General features: G+C 40.3%; 1 protein-coding gene and 1 pseudogene across 1 annotated transcript in view; one reads left to right on the top strand and one right to left on the bottom strand.

Annotated features, from left to right (window-relative positions):
* The window catches only part of ANKS4B (ankyrin repeat and sterile alpha motif domain containing 4B), a 39031-nt gene extending 27309 nt beyond the window's left edge, over positions 1–11722 (bottom strand). Inside the window, exon 1 of the mRNA XM_037041960.1 lies at positions 11521–11722. Coding sequence (XP_036897855.1) covers positions 11521–11684 — 164 coding nt within the window. The 5' untranslated portion in view covers positions 11685–11722. The remainder of the gene's footprint in view (positions 1–11520) is intronic.
* Positions 11723–21719: 9997 nt separating this feature from the next.
* On the top strand, positions 21720–22049 carry LOC118984194 (non-histone chromosomal protein HMG-14-like; annotated as a pseudogene).
* The last annotated feature ends 546 nt before the right edge of the window (positions 22050–22595 follow it).

Genomic DNA, 22595 nt, shown 5'->3' with positions numbered 1-22595 from the left:
AAGTTTATTTATAAAGATACTCATTGCAGCACCGTTTAAATAATGAGAAACATTATCCAAAAAGAGATTGACTAAGAAATATATTTATTGGACTTCTGGCCAAGATGGAGGAATAGGTAGATGCACTTTTCCTCCCGTAACAACCAATAGAAGAAAAACAACAAATTTTAAAAACAAAGTATAACCAGAACTGCCAGAAAATCAAACTGTATGGAAGTCCAACACTCAAGGAGTTAAAGAAGAAACATTTATCCAGACTGATAGGATGGTTAGAGATGGGCAGCTGGGATGAAGACTCACAGCAAGGCACCAGCTGGAGGTCTGGGGCAGGTGAGGTGGTGGCTGGTGGACCAGACAAGGCCTGCTGGAAGACCAGGTATTTCCACATCTGCATGCAGATAAACCAGGAGAAATAATGGGAGAGCAAGATAGATCATGCAACCCAGAGTTCCAGCACAAGGAAATAAAGCCTCAAAACCTCTGACTGGGCAATCTGTCCTGGAGTAGCCCACCTGGTTTTTCTGCTTTTCTGGGCCTGGAGCTAAAATACAACTGAGGTCTGGATGTTATCTTCAAAAAGCAAAGGACAGGGGAGGGGAGGTTACCCTGGGAGTGAGAGGTGAGGAAAATGCATATTCTGGCTGACTGTAAGTTGAAAGATCTGTTATGATAGGCAGCTGGCCTGCTGTTTAATGTCATATTGTAAGAATGAGTAGGTGGGAGCTGTGAAGACCAGTATACCTGCTGGAAGAGGAAACTCGCCAACAAAGGAACCACCAAAAGATAACAAAGGAAGAAGGTGAAGGAGGGAGTGAAAGCCACCCAACCTTCATCCAGGACCAATCTGAAAATACAACTAAATGGTGGAGAAATTACCCAGAACAAACACCTGAACAAGAGCAAGACAGAAGCCTTAAAACCTCATATGGACAGAAGAACCAGCTTCAACACAGCCTGCCCACACCTGCATAACAAAATATAAGACATAGTGGATGGAGTGACCCTGAGTTAAACTGCTGGAGGGAAGGACCCACCAAAGAAAGACCCAACAACAATCAAAACCCAAAGACATACAGAGAGCCAACATAAAAGACAGCCCAAGACCAGTGAGCTCTGAAGATCAAGGAGACTGCACTACTGCTCTCACAGGTCTTCTACAATAGAAGTTAACACCATAAACCCAGAAAGTCAGAACAGATCAATTTCAGAAGATGGCAATAAGATAGGTCAGAGCAGAGTTCACTACCCCTGGGCATGGATGAAATACCTAGCCGATCTGAAGAACAGAGTGAACAGCCAACAGTACCCCAGCTCATGAAGATTGGAGACCAAAAATTGTAAAGCATGTTGAAAACTCAGATGGCAAGGAGAGTGCTTCAGGACAATAAGATCTCTGGGACCAGAACAGGACCAGGGTGCCTGGAGGCACAGGCTCTGTGTCTATTGGGTCTGCCACAGGATTCTAGGGAGAGAGCCAAGTCAACAGCTCCGTTTCCTGCCAAACAAGGTTTGAACAGCACCAGGAGGGGCCTGGATGCTTGAAGTCACAGGGAGGGAATAAGGAGGAAGAGGCAAACACACAGGGGTGGTACGCACCCACTGAGACTGTGGACACAGGCTGGGAAGAGTTAGGTAGTGACCGACCCTGACCTGGTGAGTCCCCAGTCTGGTTGGAGAGTTGGGCTGTGTGAGAGGCCAGGCATTTGTTTGAGTGACAGGCTTGAATAGGAGGAATTTTCCAAAAAGAAAAAGAGAAAGAAGAATCACTCAGCAGCTGTTTGGGGAATTCTCCTGCAACCTCCTGTGCTGCTATCCCCTCCTGGCCACAACAGCTGCACTCCTGCTGTGATGGCAGAGGCCCCACACTTCCACCCTAAGTCTTTGGGTTGGTATGCACAGAACCTGTGCAGCTACCTGACCCAACAGTAGCAGAGGCTGAGCTTTCATGCCCACATCCCCGGAGACAGTGCACACATGACCCCATGGCCCAGCCACTGCCTATCACATCCCAGCAGCAGAGGCTGAGTACTTACACCCATAACCCCAGGATGGAAAGCATCAGACCCTGACGCCCAGAGGCACCTTGCATTTGGCCCCTGAGCCCCAGGGCAGCAGCAGAAGTGCGCTTCAGCATTTTTCTGCAGCAGCAGGCCTACCAGCTATCTAAGATGAAGGCAGAAAAGACGCTGAAAAGGAGAGCTGCAGGGCTCAGAGAGTCAGCAGTCTCCAGAAAAACTTAACTCCATGGGGAAGCTGAACCACCCTGAAGGAACTCTGAGAGACTCTAGCATCTAGGACAGCAAAGAGTGAGAAGGTGGTGTGTGAGTTACCCCTAATTGGTGCACCTCAAGGACAGTGCAGCTGGTAGACTGAAGGCTTAGGCTGGGCACAGAGGGGCACTGGGGGCCAGCAGAAAGCTGAGCAACTGGGCTGGAGGCTAGGCAACTGCTAAGAGTACAGCTCAGTAGAGAAGAACAGCTAAACCAACCCCCCTCAGCCTGCTGTAGCCAGGAACACCAGCAGAACTGGCTTGGCCCGTTTGAAGAGCAGGAAAGCTCTTTTTAAAATTATTTTTCTTTTAATTCCTTCTTCCATTCCTTTCTTCTTTCTCTTTTCATTCCTTCTTCCCTTCTTCATTTCCTTCCATTCTTATTCCTTCTTCCCTCCTTCCATTCTTTTTCTTTTGAATTTCCAAAAGTGATACAATAAACCTGGAGCTGTGAAAGGTCCAGAGCTGGACCCAAAGAGGGGTCATCCAAACAACTGAGACAATAAGACAATTTCACTTTGCTACTTTCAGAGAACTTGAAAGTAATTGTATATTTGTATTGTTTTTCAGTATTCTTACATCTTTTACTTTATTAGCATTTTTTAATTTCTCTTCTTTCTGCTTAGACTTCTTCACTTTGTTTGTTAAACTACATTGTTTGACTGGTTCCCTTGTTCTCTCTTTCATTGTATTTTTAATTATCCGTCTTTCATTTCACTTGTGTTCTAATAGCACACTACTTTAGGTCCTGTACTTCCTATTCTTGTTATTCAGCTCACATAGATCCTGTCATATGATTGTTACTCCATTACTACTGTAAATAATTTGGTGTTCCATATGATTGTAAATACTACACAGCACTGTTCCTGGATCTTAGCTCACTTCACTGTTTCATGAACTTTCTTACTACTGTGGTTGATTCTATTCTCTCACAAACTACACTTATTTTCTATCCTTTATTCTCACTTGACCTCATAATCTGACCTCCCACAAGTTCACTACTTTCTAGATCCAACTCACAATCCTCCCCCCCCCAAAAAAAAATAAGAGCCTTATCTTTTTTTCTACCCCTTCTAAAAAGTAGCTGGTTGGGTCACAGTTAACATTATACATATCCAAAGTAACTCCTTTCCCTTCTCTACAGGTTGGTACTTTAATACCATAGAATATTATTGCTGTCTTAAGCCATTTTGCCTTCCCCCTCCAACTGATCACAAAAAAGAGTAGGTGGAAGCTGTGAAGACCAGTATACCTGCTGGAAGAGGAAACCCACCTATAAAGGAATTACCAACAAATAACAACAGAAGAAGGTGAAGGAGGAAATGAAATCCACACTAATCTCCACCCAGGACCAGTCTGAAAATATAACTAAATGGTGAAGAAATTACCCAGAACAAACACCTGAACAAGAGCGAGAGAGAAGCATAAAAACCCCATACACACAGAACACCCAGCTTCAACACAACCTGTCAGCACCTGAAAAACAGAATACAAGATGTGGTGGATGGAGTGACCCTGAGTTAAACTGCTGGAGGGAAGGACCCACCAAAGAAAGACCAAACAAAAACCAAAACCAAAGACAAACACAGAGCCAACTTAGTGACACGTCAAAACCAGTGAGCTCAAGGAGATGGTACCACTGAATCTCACAGGTATTCTACCAGAAAACTTCACACCAAAAACCCAGCTTAGTCAAAACAGATCAATTTAAGAAACAGAGGCTAACAATAAGAGTCTCACAAACAATGGGGACACAAAGAAACAATCCCCAAATGAAGGGAAAATAGGGAGCCTCAGAAAAATAAGCTAATGAAATAGATGCAAGTCAACTATCAGATATTGAGTTCAAAGCAATGGTTATCAGGAAGATTGGTGATCTCATAGAGAACTACCAAAAACTACGAGGAAACTAAAATGGACTCACTGCAAGCTATACCAACATGAAAAAGAAAACGAAAACTATCAACAAGGGCCAAGAGGAAATAAAGAATACAGTTCCTGAAATGAAAACACAGTATAAGGAATCAAAAACAGGCTAGACAAAGCAGAGAATTGGATCAGTGAGATGTAGGACAAGGTAGAAAAAATACACCCAGAAAGAGCAAGAAAAGGAAAAGAGGCTCAGAAAGAACAAAGATGGGTTAAAGTAAATACAAGACAACATAAAATGTAATAATATCTGAGTAATAGGGATACCAGAAGGAGAAGAAGAAGGGCAAAGGATAGAAAACCTGTTTGAAAAATGATGATGATGAAAACTCTCCTAATTTGATGACAGAAAAGGTCACACAGATCCAGGAAATACAAGGAGTCCCAAACAAGAGGAGCCCAAAAAGGCCCTCTTCAAGACACAATATAATTAAAATGCCGAAACTAGAAAACAAAGAGAGAATCTTAAAGGCAGCAAGAGAAAAACAGGAAGTAACATACATGGGAGATTGAATGAGACTAGCCGCTCACTTCTCAGTGGAAACACTCCAAGCCTGAAGGAAATGGCAAGAAACATTCCAAGTAAGAAAAGTCAGAGGGCTGCAACCAAGACTACTTAATTGAGAGCAGCAAAGCTGTCAATTGAAACAGAAGGCAAAATGAGGAGCTTCCCAGACAAAAGAACTCTAAAAGAATACAGGTCCACCAAACCAGTTCTGCAAGAGATGCTAAAGGGATTGTTTTAGAAAAGGAAGTAGAAGAGTGAGAGAGAGAGAAACACAGGTACAAAAAAGGCAATGAATAAGTAACTATCAATAATAACCTTAAAGGTAAATGCATTAAATACTCCAATCAAATGACAATAATAGCCAAATGAATAAGAAAACAGGATGCGCACATATTCTGCCTACAAGAAACCCACCTCAGAACAAAAGACCTGCACAGACACAGAAATTGAAGGACTGGAAACTCATATCCAAGCAAACAGACAGGAAAAAAAGCCAGGGTAGCAATACTCATATCAGGCAAAAAAGACTTCAAAAAGGCCCATAAAAAGAGACCCAGAAGGTCACTTTATAATACTCAAGGGAAGAATCCACCAAGAAGACATAAACATTGTAAATGTATATGCACCCAATGTAGGAGGACCAAAATACATAAAGAAAATCTTGGAGGACTTCAAGAAAGATATTGACAGCAACACAATTATAGTAGGGGATTTTAACACCCCACTGTCAAAAATAGATAGATCCTCCAAACAAAATATCAAAAAAGACATGGTAGCATTAAACAATGCCCTAGATGAAATGGAATAAACTGATATACATATAGAGAGTCTTTCATCCCAAAGAAACTAAATATACATTACTTTCAAATAACATGGAACATTTTCAAAAATAGACCACATGATAGGACACAAAACGAGCCTCAACAAAGTTAAGACCATTGAAATCATATCAAACCCTTTCTCTGACAACAAGGAAATGATAATAGAAACCAACCTCAAGGGGGAAAACCCCAAACACACAAAATCATGGAGAATGAATAGCATGCTATTAGACAACAAATGGGTCAAGAATGAGATTAGAGAAGAAATCAAAAAGTTTCTGGAAATAAATGAATATTAATAACAACCCGAAACTTATGGGGCACAGCGAAGGCAGTCCTGAGAGAGAAGTTCATAGCAACATAGGCCTACCTAAAAAAGATAGAAACATTTCTAGTGAACAACCTAACTCTATGCCTACAAGAACTTGAGGAGCAACAACAAAAACAGTCCAGAGCAAGGAGAAGGAAGTGAATAACCAAGATCAGAGCAGAATTAAATGACATAGAGAGGAAAAGCACAATTCTAAGAATCAATACAACCAGGAGCTGGTTTTCTGAAAAGATAAACAAAATCGACAAGCCTTGAAGCAGGCTCATGAAGAAAGAAAGAGAACCCAAATAAACACATTCAGAAATGAAAGAGGAGAGATTACAACTGATACCACAAAAAATACATAAGATTGTAAGAAATTACTACAAAGAACTATATGCCAAGAAACTTGAAAACCTAGGTGAAATGGACAAATTTCTGGAAAAACATAATCTTTTAAAAGGTAATGAAGAAGAAGCAGAAAGCCTGAATACCAATAACAGCTGATGAAATAATCAAAAAGCAGTAATCAAAAATCTCCCGACACACAAAAGCCCTGGACCAGACAGTTTCACAGGAGAACTTTACATAGCATTTAAGGATGAGGTGACCCCTATCCTACACAGACTATTCCAAGAAAAGTTTGAGAAGATGAAAGACTTCCAAACTCTTTTATAAAGCTACCATTATCCTAATCTCAAAGCAAGATAAAGACATAACAAAGAAGGAAAACTTCAATATCTCTAATGAACATATTTGCTAATATCCTCAACAAAATATTGGCAAACTACATCCAGCAACACATAAAATAGATCATTCACCATGATCAAGTGGATTCATCCCAGGGATAAAATGATGGTACAATATTTGCAAATCAATAAACATAATACAAAACAAAATGAAAGAAAAAATTACATTATCATATCAATAGATGTGGAAAAGCATTTGATAAGGTACAGCACCCATTTAGGACAAAACTTTAGCAAAGTGGGAATACAGGGAGCATTCCCCAATGTAATAAAGGCCACATACAAGAAACCTACAGCTATCATCATACTCAATGGTCAAAACCTTACAGCTTTCCCATTGAGATCAAAAACAAGACAAGAATACCCACTCCTATTTCTCCACTCCAATTCAACATAGTATTGGAAGTCATAGCCACAGCAATCATACAGCAAAAGGGAGAAAAGCATCCAAATTGGAAAGGAGGAAGCAAAACTGTCATTATTTGCAGATGACATGATAGTAAACATGGAAAATTCTATAGGCTCCACCAAAAAACTACTAAATCTAAAATGGATTTTACTAAACAGCAGAATACAAAGTGACTATTCAGAAATCAAAGGCATTTGTGTATACCAACAATGAAATATCACAGACATAAATCAGGAAAAATATCCTATTTGATACAGCAACAAGAAAAATAAGTACCTAGGAAAAAACCTAAATGAGTAAAAGACCTGTACTCAGAAAACAACATAACAGTAAAGAAAAAAATTAAGGTAAACACAAACAAATGGAAGCAAGTACCATGCTCATGGTTGGGAGAATTAGCATCACCAAAATGTCCATACTACTGAAAGTGATTTATAGATTCAATGCAGTCCCTTTAAAGTACCAAAGACATATTTCAGATATAGAGCAAATGTTCCAGAAATTTACATGGAACCATAAATGACCCTGAATAGCTTCAGCAATTTGGAGAAAGAAGAACAAAGTACAACTGAAATAACACCTGATATCAAACTCTATGATAAGGCAACGGTAATCAAAACATCCTGGTACTGGCGTAACAGAATAGACACATACCAATAGAACAAAATAGAGAACCCAAGTCTCTGTGGTCAATTAATATTTGACAGAGGGGGTGGAGGCAGAAAATGGAGTGAAAATAGCCTCTTCAACAAATAGTGTTGGGAGAGCTGGACAGCCACATGCAAAACAATGAAACTCAATCACCAACTTGCATCATAAACAAAAATAAATTCAAAGTGGATAAAAGACATAAATATAAGCTGTGACACCATTAAAGTCCTAGAGGAGAACATTGGCAGGAAAATCTCAGATATTTCACGCAGCAATACTTTCACTGATATGTCCCCTAGAGCAAGGGTCATAAAGGAAAGAATAAACAAGTGGGACCTCACCAAAATAAGAAGCTTCTGCACAGCTAAAGAACATAGCATTAAAATGAAAAGAAAACAAGCAATTTTGGAAAACACATTTGCCAATAATACCTCAGACAATGGTTGAACCATAAACATATAAAGAACTCACACAATTTCACTACAGGAAGATAAATAAGCCAATTAACAAATGGGCAGAAGTCCTATCCAAAGTACCAATCGAAAAGTACCTATTCACCCCAATTTTCCTAGTAGCACAATTTACAATAGCCAAGTGCTGGAAGCAACCTAAGTGCCCCTCAGTGAGTGATGAGATCAAAATGGATAAAAATCTATGGTACATTTACAGAATAGAATACTACACAGCAGAGAGTAAGAATGAGCTCATTCATACCCTTTGGAACGGCATAGATGGAACTGGAAAGCATTATGCTAAGAGACATAATCCAGGCAGTGATGGACAAATTCCATATAATCTCTCCTTTAACTGGAACCTAATCAACAACAAAAAATCAAGCAAAATAATCAGAAACATTGAAATTAAGAACAATCTGATATTAACCAGAAGGGAGGTAGGAGGGAATAATGAGAGGAAGAATTTTCAGGAACAACTATAAAGGACACATGAACAAAATCAAGGAGAGGTGGCATAAAAGTAAAGGAGGGAGGTGGGTTTTGCTGAGGTGGGGGGAGTCGTGAGGGGACAGTGTAGACAACTGTAATTGAACAACAATAGTATAACTAATTTTAAAAACTGTACATTTACTTAAAACATTATAAAAATTTTTTGAATTCATGTTCAATGTCACATAAAATAAATGTACCTGTGCTCTCACAAACAAACAACTCTGAATATAGAAACATGTGGGAATTGTGGTGGTGGGAGAAACTCCCAGCCTCATAGAAGAATTTGTTGGAGAGACCCACAGGGTCCTACAATGTATACAAAAGCACCTCCATCCTTGGAATCAGCACCAGGAGGGCCCAATATTCTTTTGGGTAGCAGAGGACTGACTTAAGGCTTTCCAAGAACTGAGCAAGAGGCATTGTTCCCTCTTGCACCCCTCCCCAACATACAGCACCACAAAGCAGCCACCTGCATTGCCCTGCCCTGGCAAATACCTAAAGCTCTTCCCTTTACTACATAGCAGGCACACCAAGACAAAATATATTGCCCAAATGAAAGAACAGATCAAAACTCCAGAAAAAACATAACTTAGCAATGAAGAGATAGCCAACCTATCAGATGCAGAGTTCAAAACACTGGTAATCAGTGTTTTGATTGAGAGAGAACATCTAGGTGTTGCCTTTTAAATTGGACCTCAAGAAGGGCAAGGGCTTTCACTCATGAAGTAACTGACATCTTGCATTTGGAGCAGATGTGGAACACTTACTAGTTGGAAAAGGTTTGGAAGAAAAGGAAAGATGGTAAAGTGCTATAATCTGGAGAAGGCTGATTGATGGTGGTGGGGTCAGGGTGCAGTCTAGGAAGAGGAAGTAAATCAGGCAAAAGGAATGGAAAAACACCATTCCACTGACTTCCTCATTCAATTCTCAACTCAGAAGCTCTGTCCACTATCTTTCATTTTTCTAACTTTTCCTAAAGTGCCTCTACACTTCAGTAATTGGTGCCAACATCCACAAGATGTTGAAGCCAGAACCTGAGGCCTTTATCCTCCTGTTCCTTTATTTACCCACCCAACATCCAATCAATCATAATTAATTCTACATCCAAACTACAACTTGAATTCATCCACATCTCCCCATTATCATTGCTCTACCCTTCTTCATCTCAGCCATTAAAAGAGCTCCAACTGTTTGTCTCTCTCTCACACACATAGCTGTATAGCTAGCTGCCTTAAACAAAATTTTTTAAACACAAATTGACCAGGTAGCTGCCCTGTGTAAACCCATAGGAATGGCTTTCCATGCCCCTTAACAGAGTTTACAAGACTTTGTGATCTGGTCTTGTTACAATGTGGCCTATCCCATTAAACCCATGTTCAGCCATATTCAACTTCTTCAGTTCTCATAATGCACAGTGCTCCCACTTGGAAGCAATCTTCCTTCCATCTTCATCTGGACAACTTCTTCTCATCCTTCAAATCCCAACTTAAATGCTCCAGAAAGCCTTCCCTCACCCTTTAGGTTAGGAGAGTTGCCTATGTCATCTATTTAGTGCCCTCTATTTCCCTCTTTGTAACACAGGTCATAGAGGACTTGTTTAATTTCTGTCTTCCTCTCTCGATCTGATTACTATTAGAACAGGCATTGTATCTCTCTTATTGAATGCAGCATCCTGGCAGCTAGCAAGTGGCTAACACATAGCAGGTATCTATAAATAAATATGTATTGAATTGAAATAAATCCAACGACCCCTTTGTTTACATTTTCTTTTTTTCTTTCTTCAACCCTCTTAGGTCATAGTTACCAACACTACTTAGCACCTCTAGTAACAAACAAAATAAAAGAACCAGATAATTTCTGAATTAGAATTTGTATGTGGCAGGGGGAGTGTGTGCATATATATATCTGACTGTCAGAAAGGTAATGAAGGTAAGACAGGCTGAAGGTCTCTTATACAGCTTGTGAAGTCAGCAACTTCATCTAAGAATCATAAGCTTGTACTAAGATTGAGTATTAATAAAGGCTGTGGGATTGAAATGGCACAGATAGAAATATACAATAACATCATTTGTTCAAAATCAAGGTTGACATTTTAAAACCAAGTAGAACAGTGATCTTTCTTTAAAGGGGCAATCATTTAAATTTATGGACAATAAATTGAAAGATATTCTGTGCTTTAAAAATTCATCCACAGTTAAAATATCTTCTGCATGAGGCAGCTAACATGCCTTAGAGTTCAGGGTTTTCCCCCTGTATGTGGCTCACAAAGGATAAGCCATCCCCATGGTACCAGTTCTCAGTGAGAAAAGACAGTATCTTTGGGTGGTTTCACCATTTCTCTAAAAATACAGTTATTTAGACAGCCTAAAACAGGGGTGTTAAACTCATTTTCACCGGGGGCCACATCAGCCTCATGGTTGCCTTCGATGGGCCAAAATAATTTTAGGACAACATAAATGTAACTACTCCTTAACTGTTAAGGAGTTGAAATTACATTGAGCCCTTTGAAGGCAACCACAAGGCTGATGTGACTCCCAGTGAAAATGAGTTTGAAAGATGGTCTAGAAAGATGGCAAAGTAATATTTTCACTGAATTTCCTGCCTCTTGCTGTTGGTTTGCCAAATCCTAATGTAAACAGATTCCAGTCAAAATCTTCAGGTTGGCCCTGGCCAGGTGTCTCAGTTTTTTGGAGCATCATCCCATATACCAAAAGGTTGCAGGTATTATCCCTGGTCAGGACATGTACAGGTACTATCCCTGGTCAGGACATCAACTGGTTGATTGATGTTTTTCTCTCACACTGATGTTTCTCTCTCTCCTCCTCCTCCTTTCTCCCTCTTTTCCCCTGCCTTCCCCTCTCTCTAAAATCAATAAACATATCCTCCAGTGAAGAATTAAAAAAAAACACCTGTCAGGTTGAACTTACCCTCTGCTGCAGATTATTTCTAGGGCTTCTAAGTTCCCATGATAGGCTGCCAGGAGTGTGGGAGTCATTCCATCTTCATCAGAAAGGTTCAGATCTCTTTTGGTAGCTTCTTTCAGAAGTTCCAGGTAGTTATCACTAGCAGCTTGGTGGTAGCGAGTGGACATTTTTTTCTACTCACCAAAACTTGGCCAGATACCACTCTCAAGATAGAGCAGAATGTCTATGAAGAAGCCTTCCTACAAAGCTGGTTAATCAGTGACAAGGTAGAGTGTCACCCAGGGCAAAGCTCATTCCATCCTCCCTGCTTGGAATGCAGCCAGAATAGTTTATGGCACTGACCTTGGACCTTTTCTTTCCAGAATGGCCATGACTTCGAATATTGAAAACTACTATGTTCACCAAGGGCCAAGATGGAGGTGTAGGTAGATATACTTTTTCTCCTTGCACAACCAAAAGAAGGACAACAACATATTTAAAAACAAAAATTAACCAGAAATGTCAGAAAGACTAACTGTATGGACGCCCAACAACCAAGGAATTAAAGAAGGAACATTTATCCAGACCTCTAGGAAGAACAGAGCCAGGAAGCCAGGGCAGAGAGGACAAATGGAAAGGGAGCATGGAGGACATGGAGCAAGCAAGGCAGTGGCTGGGAGACAGGGCAAGATGGCTGCTGGTGGAGCAAGAAGTCCCATATTTGTGTGTGGAGAAAATTGGAGGAACAATGGGGGAGTTACACAGACCACACAAATGAATGGAAATAAAGGTTTCAAATGAATGGAAATGAATGGTTTCAAATTAATGGAAATAAAGCCTTAAAACCCATGACTGTAGAAACCTGTGGGGTTTGTGGTGGTGGGAGAAACTTCCAGCCTCACAGGAGAGTTTGTTGGAGAGATTCACGGGGTCCTAGAATGTACACAACACCACCTCCACCCCTGGAATCAGCATCAGAAGGGCCCAATTTAATTGTGGGTAGCAGAGGACGTGACTTAAGGCCTTTCAAGAACTGAGCAAGAGGCATTGTTCCCTCTTGCACCCCTCCCCAACATACAGCACCACAACACAGATACCTGCATTGCCCTTCCCTGGCAAATACCTAAAACTCTTCCATTTACTACAAACAGGCATGCCGATGTGGCACACTCCAGCCAGCAGAGTCCACCTGTTGTGGCTGACAATGAGAATAAATGCACAGGCGACAACAACCCTGTGGAGAAAAAGGGAACAGCACAGCTACTTCCTCAAGGGGAGAGTGTCTATGAATGCCTCAGCCACTTCCTCAAGAGAAGAGCATGTCGACCCTTTTCTAGACAAGTTTTTACTGTTTTGGAGGAGTCTTACATCAGAGAAAGATTTATTAACTATTACATAGAATATTATTGTCTACATTTTAGGTACAATCAAGGAAGTGAAAATAACATGCAGAGAGGAATGGCAACAGGCTGATTAGCTCTGTCCTTGGGAAAATTCATACAGGCTTTAAAAATCACCTTGAAGATCAGGAAGATAGTGGCAGAGTAGGACAAAGGATTTCACTTCCCTCCACGCATCAGAGAAAAACCGGGCTGATCTGTGGAGGAGCATAGCGGATTCACAACAGGGACCCAGTATATAGGAAGGCAGGACTCCAGAAAGTGTAGTAACACTGAATGACCAGAGGTTGATGACCATAGATCAACAAGGTACAAGGGAACAATGCAGAGGCTGCAGGCCCACCGCCGGGCCATGCCAAGGCCCTGGCCAGGCCACACCGGTATCTGAGAGCCGAGGGCAGGCAACAACAACCGTGGGAGAGAACTAGTCACCAGCAACCTCCCAATCTGGCAAGATGCAGATTGGAAAATATCAGGAGAGATCGGTTTGCCTGTAGTGGCAGAGAGAGGAGTGGGCATTGGGAAGCAAACCAGAGAGCTCTGATAACCTGTGGAGTCAGGCTGCGGTAGTCAGCTTGGGGAACTGAGAATCGCCCATGCGTTCCCTATAGCGCAGGGTAAGAGCCTGGTCTGCCACACCCCCTGGGAGTCTTGGGCTACTAGCAAGGCCCCCGGAAGGGAGACAGTCACCAGCTCCCTCCTTACCCAGCCCGGTGCAGAATGAAAAACCCGGGAGTGAGGCCATGGTTGCCAGCTTGGGAGAATTGTGAGTTGCCCTGTGCATTAAGCCACAGTATTGGGAAAGGTCCGTGCCCAAGCCTGCGAGACAAGGAAAGCCTGGCTGAGAGCGTGCACCCTCATGCCAGGCCAGGGCTGGGGAGCCTGAGGAAAAATCTGCTCTCAGTGGGGAATAGGAGAGCGGAGCCAGTCGGGATCTTGGAAGGGCAAGACCAGTTGAGTTCACGGAGATGTGAGAAAGGCCACACTAATAGCCCCTCAAGCTGCTGCAGCTACTGAGATGAGAAGAAAAGGTTTGACCAGCTGGAAACCAAGAAGAGGAGTAGGTGGAAGCAGAGAACACCAAGATACCTACAGGAGACTGCACCACTGACTTTCACAGGCATACTACCACAGAAGCTCACACCATAAACCCAGGGAGCCAGAAAAAATTGATTTAAGAAGCTGAGGCCAACAAGAAGAGCATCACAAACAATGGGAAGACGAAGAATCAATCCCCAAATGAAAGACAAGGAGGAATTCTCAGAATGAATGTTAGATGAAATAGAGGCAAGTCAATCATCAGATAGTGAATTCAAACCACTGGTTATCAGGAAATACAAAGAGCTTACAATGGGCTACCAGAAACTACAGGGGAGCTACAATGAACTCTCCACAAACTACACCAACATGAAAAAGGAAATAGAAACCATCAGCAAAGGCCAAGAGGAAATGAAGAATACAATTTCTGAACTGAAGAACACAGTAGAAGGTATGAAGAGTAGGATCGATGAGGTGGAAGACCGCATAAGTGAGCTAGAAAACAGGGTAGAAAGAATCTCCTAGATGGTCCGGGTAATGGAAAAGAGAATCAGAAAGAATGAGGAGAGTCTAAGAGAAATACAAGACAATATGAAACGTAATAATATCCGAATAATAGGAATACCAGAAGGAGAAGAAGAACAACAAAGGGTAGAAAACCTACTTAAAAGAGTTATAATGGAAAATTTTTCTAAATTGAGGAGAGATAAAGTCACACGAATCCAGGAATCGCAGAGAGTCCCAATCAGGTAGAACCCAAGGAGGCCTACTGCAAGACACATCATTATTAAAATGGCAAAATTCCAAGACAAACAGAGAATCCTAAAGACAGAAAGAGAGAAGAAGCAAGTAACATGCAAGGGGGTCTCAATAAGGTTGGCTACAGATTTTTCAATGGAAACATTCCAAGCAAGAAGAGAATGACAAGAAATATTAAATGTAATGGGAACCAGAGGCCTACAACCAAGGCTACTTTACCCAGCAAGGCTCTCAATCAAGATAGAAGGCCAAATAAAGAGCTTTCAAGACAAAAAGGGCCAGAAGAATATGCCTCCACCAAACAAGCTCTATAAGAATTACTAAAAGGGCTGCTTTAAGGAAAGGAAGGAATAGGGAGAGATGGAGAGGAACACAGGTACATAAATGTCAATGAATAAGTACCTTTCGATAATAACCTTAAACGTAAATGGATTAAATGCACCAAATAAAAGACATAGAATAGCTGAATGAATAAGAAAGCATGACTCACACATATGCTGCCTACAAGAGACCCATTTCAGGTAAAAAGACCATCAGAGACTAAAAGTGAAAGGATGGAAAAAAATTTTCCAAGCAAATGGACAAGAAAAAAAAAACCCGGGGTAGCAATTATCATATCAGACAAAATAGATTTCAAACAAAAAGGCCATAAAGAGAGATCCAGAAAGTCACTTCGTAATACTCAAGGGAAAAATCCACCAAGAAGACATTAACAACTTGAATATATATGCACCCAACATAGGAGCACCCAAATATATAAGGAAAATCCTAGAGGACCTCAGGAAAGATATTGAAAGCAACACAATTAAAGTAGGGGATTTTAACACCCCACTGTCTAAAATGAACTAATCTTCCAAACAAAATATCAACAAAGATATTGCAGCATTAAATGACATCCAGATGAAATGGAACTCATTGATATATATAGAGCCCTCCATCCCAAAGAAGCTAAATAAACATTCTTTTCAATGCACATGGAACATTTTCAAAGATAGACCGTATGATAGGACACAAAACAAATCTCAACAAATTCAGGAAAATAGAAATCATACCAAGCATATTCTCGGATCACAAGACACTGAAATTGGAAACCAACCCCACAGGAAAAAAAAAAACAAAACAAACAAAAGCATGAAGATTAATGGTATGCTATTAAACAACGAATGGGTCAAGATTGAAATTAGGGAAGAAATCAATAAGCTTCTGGAAACAAATGAAAATGAACTCACAACAACCCAAAATTTATGGGACACAGTGAAGGCAGTCCTGAGAGGGAAGTTCATAGCAATACAGGCTTACCTGAAGAAGATAGAAACATTGCAAACAAACAACCTAACCCTATGCCTGCAAGAACTTGAGGAACAACAACAAAGACAGCCCAGAGCAAGTAGAAGAAAGGAAATAACTAAGATCAGAGCAGAACTAAATGACATGGAGACTAAAAGCACAATTCTAAGGATCAATGAATCCAGGAGTTGTTTTTTTGAAAAGATAAACAAAATCTACAAGCCTTTAAGTAGGCTCATTAAGAAAAGAAGAGAGACGACCCAAATAAACACAATCAGAAATGAAAGAGGAGAGATTACAACTGATACCACAGAAATAGAAGGGATTGTAAGAAATTACTATGAAGAACTGTATGCCAAGAAATTTGAAAACCTAGGTTAAATGGACAAATTTCTAGAAAAATATAATCTTCCAAACCTCAATGAAAAAGAAACAGAAAACCTAAACAGGCCAATAAGAACAGTGAAATTGAAGAAGTAATAAAAAAAACTCGCATCGCACAAAAGCCCTGGACCAGATGGTTTCACAGGAGAATTCAACAAAGCTTTTAAGGAAGAACTAACCTTGATTCTTCACAGACTATTCCAAAAAATCTAACAGGAGGGAAAACTCCCCAACTCTTTTTATGAAGCCAGCATCATCCTAATTCCAAAGCTAGATAGAGACATGACAAAGAAAGAAAACCTCAGGCTAGTATCGCTGATGAACAGAGACTCGAAAATCCTCAATAAAACGTTGGCAATGCTCATCCACCAATACATCAAAAAAATCATACACCACGACCAACTGGGATTCATCCCAGGGATGCAAGGATGTTCCAATATTCATAAATCAGTAAATGTAATACATCACATAAACAAAAGCAAAGAAAAAACCACATGATCATATCAATAGACGTGGAAAAAGTTTTTGATAAGATACAACACTCATTTATGGTAAAGGTACTCAGAAAAATGGGAATAGAGGGAGCACTCCTCAATATAATAAAGGCCATATATGAGAGACCTACAGCCAATATCATATTCAATGGGCAAAAACTAAAAGCTTTTCCATTAAGATCAGGTACAAGACAATGTTGCCCACTTTCACCACTTCTATTCAATATAATATTACAAGTTCTAGCCACAGTGATCAGACAAGAAAAGAAAAGAAAAGGCATCCAAATCAGAAAGGAGGAAACAAAACTGGCATTGTTTGCAGATGACATGATAGTGTACATGGAAAATCCTATAGACTCTACCAAAAAACTGCCCTAACTAATAAATGAATTTGGCAAAACTGCAGGTTACAAAGTCAATATCCAGAAATCAAAGGCATTTTTGTATACTAACAATGAAACAGCAGAGGCAGAAATCAAGAAAAAAATCCCATTCGATATAGCAAAAAGAAAAATAAAATATCTGGGAATAAACCTAACCAAGGAGGTTAAAGACCTGTATGCAGAAAACTATGCAACACTGAAGAAAGAAATCAAGGAAGGCACAAACAAATGGAAACATATACTGTGTTCATGGATTGGAAGAATTAACATCATCAAAATGTCCATACTACCCAAAGCAATTTACAGATTCAATGCAATACCTATTAAAGTTCCAATGGCATATTTCACAGACGTAGAACAAACACTTCAAAAATTTGTATGGAACCACAAAAGACCCAGAATAGCAGCTGCAATTTTGAGAAAGAAGAACAAAGTAGGAGGGATTACAATACCTGATATCAAACTATTACAACGCCACTGTAATCAAAACAGCCTGGTACTGGCATAAAAACAGGCACATAGACCAATGGAATAGAACAGAGAGCCCAGAAATACACCCAAATCTCTACAGTCAATTAATATTCGACAAAGGGGGCAGTAACATAAAATGGAGTAAAGATAGCCTCTTCAACAAATGATGTTGGGTGAACTGGAGAGCTACATGCAAAAAAATGAAACTTGAGCACCAAATTACACGATACACCAAAATAAATTCAAGGTGGATAAAAGACTTAAATATAAGCCGTGAAACCATTAAGGCCCTAGAGGAGAGCATTGGCAGGAAAATGTCAGATGTTCCATATAACAATATTTTTACTGATATGTCCCCCAGAGCAAGGGACATAAAGGAAAGAATAAACAAATGGGATCTCATCAAAATTAATAGCTCCTGCATGGCCAAGGAAAACAGTATGAAGATAAAAAGAGAAGCAACAGTTTGGGAAAACATATTTGCCAATGACACCTCAGACAAAGATTTAATGTCCAAAATATACAAAGAACTCACACAACTCCACTCAAAGAAGACAAGCAACCCGATTAAAAAATGGGCGAAGGACTTGAACAGACACTTCTCCAAGGAGGACATACAGAGGATCCAGAGACACATGAGAAGATCCTCGATATCACTAGCTATCAGAGAGATGCAAATTAAAACCACAATGAGATACCACTTAACACCAGTCAGAATGGCCACCATAAACAAAGAAACAAACAACAAGTACTGGAGAGGTTGTGGGGAAAAGGGGACTCTAGTTCATTGTTGGTGGGATTGCAGACTGGTACAACCACTATGGAAAGCAGTGTGAAATTTTCTAAGTAAACTAAAAATGGACGTGCCTTTTGACCCAGCAATTCCACTGCTAGGAGTATATCCTAAGAACCCTCAAACACCAATCCAAAAGAACCTATGCACCCTAATGTTCATAGCAGCACAATTTACGATAGCCAAGTGTTGGAAGCAAGCTAGATGCCCATCAGTCAATGACTGGATCAAAAAACTATGGCACATTTACACAATGGAATTCTATGCTGCAGAAAGGAAGAAGGAGCTCCTACACTTTGCAACATCATGGATAGGACTGGAAAGCATTATGTTAAGCGAAACAAGCCAGGCAGTGAAAGACAAATACCATATGATATCACCATTAACAGGAATCTAAACAACAAAACAAAGAAGCAAGCAAAATGTAACCAAAGTCACTGAAATACAGAACATGCTGACAGGGTCTAGAGGAGAGAGGGGAGAGAATTACAGGGGAAAAGGGGAAGGATTCACATGAACAAATATAAAGGACACATGGACAATAACTTAGATTGGGGGTGGAGATGGGAGGGAGGTGGGGAGCACTGGAGGGGGCAGGGCTGGGAATAGAAGAAAGAAAACTCTACTTGAACAAGAGTTAAATTAAAAAAAGATACGTACGCAGTGGTCCTTAATAAAATTTTTCTTCCCTCCTTCCTGAAGACTCACCATATCATATGGTTTTAGAGAAACACCTGCTCCTTCCCAGTACTCTGTGTGAAATGTGAATGGTAAAAGTGTGGATTACAAACCTGCAGGGAACCCAAGAGGAAGGGGGATTACAGAGATGTCATGAGGGGAAATTTAACATAACTCAGCTGTTACCTAAAAAAAGAGACAGTCTTCAGGGAATGAGCTGAGCCCCAACCTGTGATACCCTGATTAAGATAAAAATTCCAAAGTGTTTGGTTGTTTAATTAGCTTCAGTCATGTGCTTAGCCCTCAACCGAAGGGTGATAGACACAGCTTGACTAAAAGCATCATCAAAATGATGTCTAATGTGAAAGAGACTTACTTCCCTACAGCCATATCATAGTTCCATTCACAAAAGAAGAGAAAGGGAGATAGGCAGAGAACATACTTGTCTGTTTTCAAGCTTAGTTACTTATGCTTAGACTTTGTGTATTACATAACTACTCATTTGATCTCTCCCATTACAGAGCTAGCCCCTCAAATATAGAATCTTTGCACTCTCACAAATGTGCCCATTGATTCTTTTGAAACTTCCAAACTTTCATGGTTGCTCAGTAAATGCTCCCAGAGGAGGATATCTGCTTTTTCATAATTTAAAACTAGGCTGAACCCTGGCTGATGTAGCTCAGTGGATTGAGCACAGGCCTACAAACCACACAATCGTGGTTCGAGCCCCAGTCAGTTCCCAGCAGGCGACCTGTGAGAGGAAACCATACATTGATATTTCTCTCCTTCTCTTCTTCCCTTCCTCTCTAAAGATAAATAAATAAAATCTTTAAAAAAAGAATGTCTATTAAAAAAAATAATAAGCCTAGGCTGAGATAGGAATTCTGAAAGGGTGCTCAGCATCACCAGCCAGAGGTGACACAAATTAAAACCATAATGAGATACCTCTTCACACCAGTCAGAATGGCAATCATAAACAAATCAACAAACAACAAGTGCTGGTGAGATTGTAGAGAAAAGGGAACCCCAGTACATTGTTGGTGGAAATGCAGATCGGTGCAGCCACTGTGGAAAACAGTATGGAATTACCTCCAAAAACTAAAAATGGATCTGCCTTTTGACCCAGCAATTTCACTCCTGGGATTATACCCTAAAAGCCCTGAAACACCGATCCAAAAGAACCTTGTCACTCCAATGTTCATAGCAGCACAATTTACAATAGCCAAATGCTGGAAGCAACCTAGTGCCCATCGGAACATGAGTGTATCCAAAAACTATGGTACATTTACACAATGGAATACTACTCAGCAGAGAGAAAGAAGGAGCTCCTACCCTTTGCAACAGCATGGATGGTACTGGAGAGAATTATGCTAAGTGAAATAAGCCAGGCAGTTAGGGCCAAATACCATATAATCTCACCCTTAATTGGAACCTAATCAACAAACAAACAAGCAAGCAAAATATAACCAGAGAAACTGAAATTAAGAACAAACTGACAGTAACCAGAGGGGAGGTGGGAGGGTATAATGAAGGGAAGGGTTTTCAGGAACAACTATAAAGGACACATGGACAAAACCAAGGGAGTATGGAAGCAGGGGAGGAAGGTGGGGATGGATGGGGTGAGTGGAGAATGGTGGGGTAAATGCAGACAACTGTAATTGAACAACAATAAAATATTTTTTAAAAGAACTGGGAAATCATTACTCCCATCACATTCTATTGGCCACATTCAAGAGAGAAGGAGGCTGAGAAAGCAGGGCATGAAATAGTCTGATGGTAAAGCACAGTTGCAAAAGATAGGAATATTGGGAGAGGGGATAAACTGAGACCTTTACAATCAATCTACCACAACCTTCAAAACTTAAACATTTAACATATTTTATATTTTATCAACTAAAAGGAATATGCCGCATTGTCGATGGGAACATTTCCTCTATTGCTGTCTTAACCATTGCCTTAGCTGTTAATGTTTGTACATACATGAGTTTGTATTTAGAATTTCTGAGCCTTCTCTCTTATCCATTTATTTAAGCTGCCCTATCTTTTTTGTTTATTGATTTAGAGAAATATATAGAAGCAGAGAGACATCAATTTGTTGTTCCACTTATTCAAGTATTTTTGGGTTGATTCTTGTATATACCCTGACTGGAGACCAAACTGGCAACCTTGGCATATTGGGACAATGCTCTAACCAACTGAGCTACTTGCCCAGAGCCTAAGCTGGCCTGTCTTTATATCTACAGGTCAATGAAGCCTTTTATTCTTCTATTCTAGTTCTTTCAAAATTCTTCACTGTAAGGAGTTTCATTCAATTTGGATCTGTCTAAAGATCCAAACACTAAAATGACATTAACACTGTATAGTTATACTGTTAAAAGAACTACCATGTGGTGTTCAAGAATATTCTCAATGAGATACAGTTTTCCCACCGCCCCCATCATGGGTCCGAGCAGTTTGGGCAGAGGGAGAAGCAGTATCAGCCAGGCACTACAGTTTTGCATATGTTCCTCACGTGCCTGGGTTCTTAGGTACCCCGCAGGCACTGGCCCCACTGTCATGATGCACAAGAGAAAGGTCAGCTCTGCTGAGGGGGCGGCGAAGGAGGAGCCCAAGAGGAGATCAGTGAGTTTGTCAGCTAAGCCTGCTCCTGCAAAAGTGGAAACAAAGTCAAAAAATGTGGCAGGAAAGGACAAACCTGCAGATAAAAAGGTGCAAAGTAAAGGGAAGAGGGGAGCAAAGGGAAACAGGCCAACCTGGCTAACCAGGAACCTAAGGAAGATCTACCAGCAGAGAATGGAGAAACTAAAAACGAGGAGAGTCCTGCCTCGGATGAAGCAGGAAAAAAAGAAGCCAAGTCTGATTAATATCACATATCAGGTCTTATCAGTGATCCCTGTCTCCCTTCTTGTACAATCCAGAGGAACATTTTTATCAACTATTTTGTAAATGCAAGTTTTTTAGTAGCTCTAGAAACATTTTTAAGAAGGAGGGAATTCCACCTCATTCCATTTTTTAAAGTGTAAATGATTTTTTAAGAGGTGAAATCATTGGCTGGTTGTTTATTTTTTGATACAACCAGAAAATAGTGGGATATTGAATATGGGAGGCTTTGACTGCCTTGGGTGCCAGCTAAACACTCCATAGATGGGGGTCGTTTTTATATCCTATAATACAAAGCATACTAAATGGCAATTTGGAGTCAGTTGTGCATTTAATATGTCTTGAACATTTTTAATTACTTCTATTCCCATGTTTTTGGTAGAAGTGTTTTCTAAATAAAACCACTCCTTGATCTTGACTCCCTCCCCCCATCAGAACTTTGGCACTCTGTAACATCTTGTTGTGGTAGTCCAGTTTTCTTTTTTTATTTTTTAATTATTCTTATTTTTTAAATATATATATATATATATAT

This window comes from Sturnira hondurensis, unplaced genomic scaffold (genome assembly GCF_014824575.4).
Source record: "Sturnira hondurensis isolate 20B ecotype Veracruz unplaced genomic scaffold, ASM1482457v3 Scaffold0003440, whole genome shotgun sequence".
Classification (NCBI taxonomy): domain Eukaryota; kingdom Metazoa; phylum Chordata; class Mammalia; order Chiroptera; family Phyllostomidae; genus Sturnira; species Sturnira hondurensis.
Note: the sequence above shows the minus strand (reverse complement) of the source record. Positions and strands in the feature narration are given on the sequence as shown.